A 4,362-nucleotide genomic window follows, 5' to 3' on the forward strand; every position below is an offset into this window, starting at 1 on the left:
TCTTTTTGACGCAAGTTAACGTTTTATGAGGCAAATTGTTAAAAACCAGCGAAAAGTTGAATACTGCCTAAGATCGCGATCGGAAATGGACCGCCTTTTTTGAAAAACGCTCATTAGGTTTCATTCTTACTCACATGTGAGTACCTTCTGAAGTGTGAGATTCATGTTATAGCACTGACGCTCAATTGAAAATATCGTAAATGATAAAATTGTCAACGAGTACAATTTGAGAACGACAGCTTTCCATCATGATGGATCCTCAGGTCCTGTAGTAGTTCCACATTGGATATGGGCAACCACACAAGACATGAATAGGCATGGCCTTCTTACTCTTGCTAAACTGCAGGACTTTGCTTTTGGTGCCGTTGAAGACCATTCGGTTCGAAAGAGCTCACTCATAAATTTGATCAAGTGCACATTGCAATTTGATTTCGTCATGAACAGAAGATATGACACAAAATATTTTGGAGTCGTTGGCAAATGCTTGTTGACAATCAGATCCTTCATGTACGTATACGGAAAAGAGAAGAGAACCAAACACGCTTCCATGAGGAATTCCAGACGACACGTCACACCAATCTGAGGAGACCCCATCCAAAGTAACTCGTTGAGCATGCTCTAACAATCAGTCATTGATCCACCTCCAAGCCATCCCCCGATGCCCCATCTTAGCAAGCTGACTAATTAACGATTCATGATTAACTGTTTTTTGTGATTCTCGGTTTTGTGACCAATACGAGGGATTAAAATTCCCTGCAAGTCATGGTGCGTCATGATTTATAAGATATTTGGTCGTGTAATCTGTTTTAATTAGCCGCTCTATGGCACCCTTGAGTGTCAGGCTGGTCTGGGATCGTTAACAAAAAAACGATCTAAGTCACGTCTAAACCTCAACAGAGGGNAGTAACTCGTTGAGCATGCTCTAACAATCAGTCATTGATCCACCTCCAAGCCATCCCCCGATGCCCCATCTTAGCAAGCTGACTAATTAACGATTCATGATTAACTGTTTTTTGTGATTCTCGGTTTTGTGACCAATACGAGGGATTAAAATTCCCTGCAAGTCATGGTGCGTCATGATTTATAAGATATTTGGTCGTGTAATCTGTTTTAATTAGCCGCTCTATGGCACCCTTGAGTGTCAGGCTGGTCTGGGATCGTTAACAAAAAAACGATCTAAGTCACGTCTAAACCTCAACAGAGGGTCATCTAATGCATAGAATCGTCTATGAGAGCACGGCAGCAAGTGGTATAAACCTCAAAGGCTTTGGAAAAATCTAGATAGATATATTAGACAGTCCCAATTGACTTTCATCGTCTTTGTCGCGTTCAATACACCAGGTTGTCTTTTTCTTCAGCTTTTGATTGCTTCAAGTCCGAAATTTTCGTCATTATAAAGCACTGTACTGAATGAAAATTCCATGAAGGAGGAACTACCGAGTTTTTAAAAAACATTGGAACCATACACTAAAAGGGGACAAGTTTGCGAACAAGTTTTTAAGCAATTCAGATTTAGTTGATTCCGTTGTAGGATTTTTCGATCAGTGCCATACAGTTTCCATTTCCCTCGATATACATGTATATTTGGTGCATTCTTAATTGATGTTCATTAAATAAGAAAGTGTCGTAAAAGCAGAACAAGACGGAATTATATCCGTCAATATCCGAAGAAGTTAAAATTTTATTTTGCTTCGACTTCTTTGATACTTTTCAGTCTCAACCAACCAAAGCAGTTACAATTTAGAGATGGAAGAGTCCTCAGGAATGGTTGAAACAATATTAGAAGTGCCAGAATGTTTGGCGAGTGGTTCTGAAAACTACGACATTAACATCTTGAATCCGAGTGGATGCTACATTTTCAAAACAACTGGATTTGATAACGGCGGGTATCCAAATTTTACAGGATGGGGTGGTATTGACTACCTTTGCGCTTACACCCTTAAGGTAATTTGTTCTTGTTTCAAAGTTGTTGCGTGCATACGTAGCTTTAGTAGATACTCATTTGGATGATGTATGAAGTAGAAAAGGCGCCCATGACGAAAATTATGAATTGTTGTGGCTTTGTTGTTATATCTCCGCAAATCTTCAAACCAAATTTGGTTGACTTTTTGTTACAGTGTCTAATTCTACGAGCTCTTAAAATTGGACACCCCTTTTTAAACAAACCATTTCGGAGTTTCTTTTCATTAAATTGCAATTCATGGAGAGCAAATGAAGTTGCATTCGCTCAATTCTTTATTCTTTTCCAATTTCATCATTTCATTGCAGTTTGGGACCCCTGTAGATGGAAAGGTGACCGTTAAACAAGAAAGGTTCGAGTTCCAAGAAGAGAGCAATTTAGGAGATTGCCCGGATAGTATTTTAATTAGAGATGTGGACGATATTGATGAAAAAGCAACTAACTCCGACGGTGACGATAGAGATGGGCGTAATATGGTCGTGACATATTGCGGCACAATCGACGAGGACAAGACCCGAGATTTCTCCCAATCTGAACTTAGCATTGACTTATTCGCCGACCAGACAGTGAACGGCAACGGGGCCGAGATTCATATCTGTATTGATTGAAATATGTTTCTTTCACGCTATGAGTTGTGAAGTGATTTTTGAATTTGTTTGTTTTTGGCCGACTTCAGATTTTCGATAATAAATTTTCACATTTGATCCAACTTAAGGCCTCTTAAGGTGATGTTGATGATGATGACGATGATGAGCTGTGAGGTCCCTTTTCGGCATTTCGAAAATAGAGGAGAGAACTCTAAGCCAATTGACATCATGGAACAATCGAGGCTGTGGCTCAACTCATTTGAGTCACTTATAATTGAACACTTTGTGAGTTACTGAAATGAACAAGATGATGAATCAAAATCACCAACACATGGGTCCCTGAACCATTGCAGTTAAGCAATGTCATGGTCGGCATGTATTGGTCAACCTAGATCACGGTCGCCATGAACTTCTTGAATTAAATTACGAGACATTTACTGGCCAAGATATGAAAAGAGTTGGCCTGGAGAGAGTATGTTGCAGACTCCTGTATATTCAGTTGAAGCATGGTATTATGTTAATCCTAACCCAAAACTTCCATAGAGAGGACCCCATAGCAGGGAACAAATGTAGTCATGTACGTGTATACCTGTAATTCTACCAATAGTCCAATGACAAATTTGTCGCAATTAAAAATAATACTATTACACTTATAATTCTATTACACAACATGGCGCAGGTCTGACGGAAGACTTTATCCAACAGTTAACGAACCACGCCCTATCATGCCTTACTACCAAGCCTACTTGAAGTGGGAACTTTGGGTGTGTTCAAGAACATAGTCAAGTTGAATGATATCATCAAGGCTAGTGTCCGCTGTGACCATGTCCTCAACCCTCACAGCTTAGTGTCGTAGACAGGACCTTGGTGCCCCAGGGCAAAGCCCAGTGAGATCGAGGTAGAGGGAGTCCCATACGCTGCAGGTCATTATGAATAACAAAGAGAGGAAAGTGGAAACTCTCCGCGATTCCATTGGCCAACTAAAGAAAAACTTTCTTTGGGAGGTCGAACCAAGAGAACTCTCCTATCGAGCTACCGTTGGTCCTGAAGAGGAAGTTCGCGTCATAGAAGGCAAGTACACGGAGATGTTTGAAATGGATGAATCTGTTGAGGAAGAGATTGATAAAGCCATGGAGATTCTAATGGCTGCTCTCCGCACGGTGTTAAGGCTTGCCTTCTAAGATTGCAACTGTGACAAGCCAGCAAAAGAAGCATAAGCCCTTACTTGCATCAGAATATCAGAATTCCGGCCAGTGGAGTTGACTGAAACTGCAACCCTTCCTGAAATGAGAAGCTGGATCATTGCATTCAAATCATATTACGTTGCATTCAAGCTTACCTATTATTAGTGAACAATCGGCGGCTCTTCCGGATTAAAGATACTAGACTGATTTTTTTAATTTTTAATCTCTTTACCTCTTGGCCTCTTTACCTTGGTGTAATGCAACTAGAACTGGCAATTGCGAGCACGGCAAGGTCATTGCCATGACGAGTGTGGGGAGCGCCTCTTCTCTGTCTCTTTCATCAGCCTTGTACTTGGCTGCCCTTGCCTCGATTTTTGCCAATGTGGGATCTTCGATTTTGGATAATTGGTGCCAAGAATCATAGAAGCGCCTGCTTTGCCAAGAACGGGGAATGCTATCCCTGCCATAAGTTGCGACACGTTTGGCAGATGTGTCCAGAGTCCTCTGGTGAGCTCACATATGAGAGCAGTCAATTGCCTGGCGCCCAAGGCCCCACAATTGGATTTGGAATTGGATCCCAAACAACACTAGGCGGAGTTCGCCACAAGACCGCCCCAGGAGTCTGTTGGTG

General features: G+C 41.4%; 1 protein-coding gene across 1 annotated transcript; it reads left to right on the plus strand.

Annotated features, from left to right (window-relative positions):
• Positions 1 to 1,742: 1,742 nt before the first annotated feature.
• Positions 1,743 to 2,663, plus strand: LOC131892078 (uncharacterized). The gene is made up of 2 exons (XM_059241811.1): positions 1,743 to 1,944; positions 2,269 to 2,663. The coding sequence occupies exons 1-2, from the start codon at positions 1,747 to 1,749 to the stop codon at positions 2,566 to 2,568; spliced, it is 498 nt and encodes a 165-aa protein (XP_059097794.1). The 5' UTR covers positions 1,743 to 1,746; the 3' UTR covers positions 2,569 to 2,663.
• The last annotated feature ends 1,699 nt before the right edge of the window (positions 2,664 to 4,362 follow it).

The sequence above is a fragment of the Tigriopus californicus genome, chromosome 12, assembly GCF_007210705.1.
Source record: "Tigriopus californicus strain San Diego chromosome 12, Tcal_SD_v2.1, whole genome shotgun sequence".
NCBI classification, from domain to species: Eukaryota; Metazoa; Arthropoda; class Copepoda; order Harpacticoida; family Harpacticidae; genus Tigriopus; species Tigriopus californicus.

Coding starts and splice junctions, on each gene's coding strand:
- LOC131892078 (XM_059241811.1), top strand. CDS start 1,747: ATGGAAGAGTCCTCAGGAATGGTTGAAACAATATTAGAAGTGCCAGAA. Junction 1,945..2,268: donor TTTGCGCTTACACCCTTAAG/GTAATTTGTTCT, acceptor ATTTCATTGCAG/TTTGGGACCCCTGTAGATGG.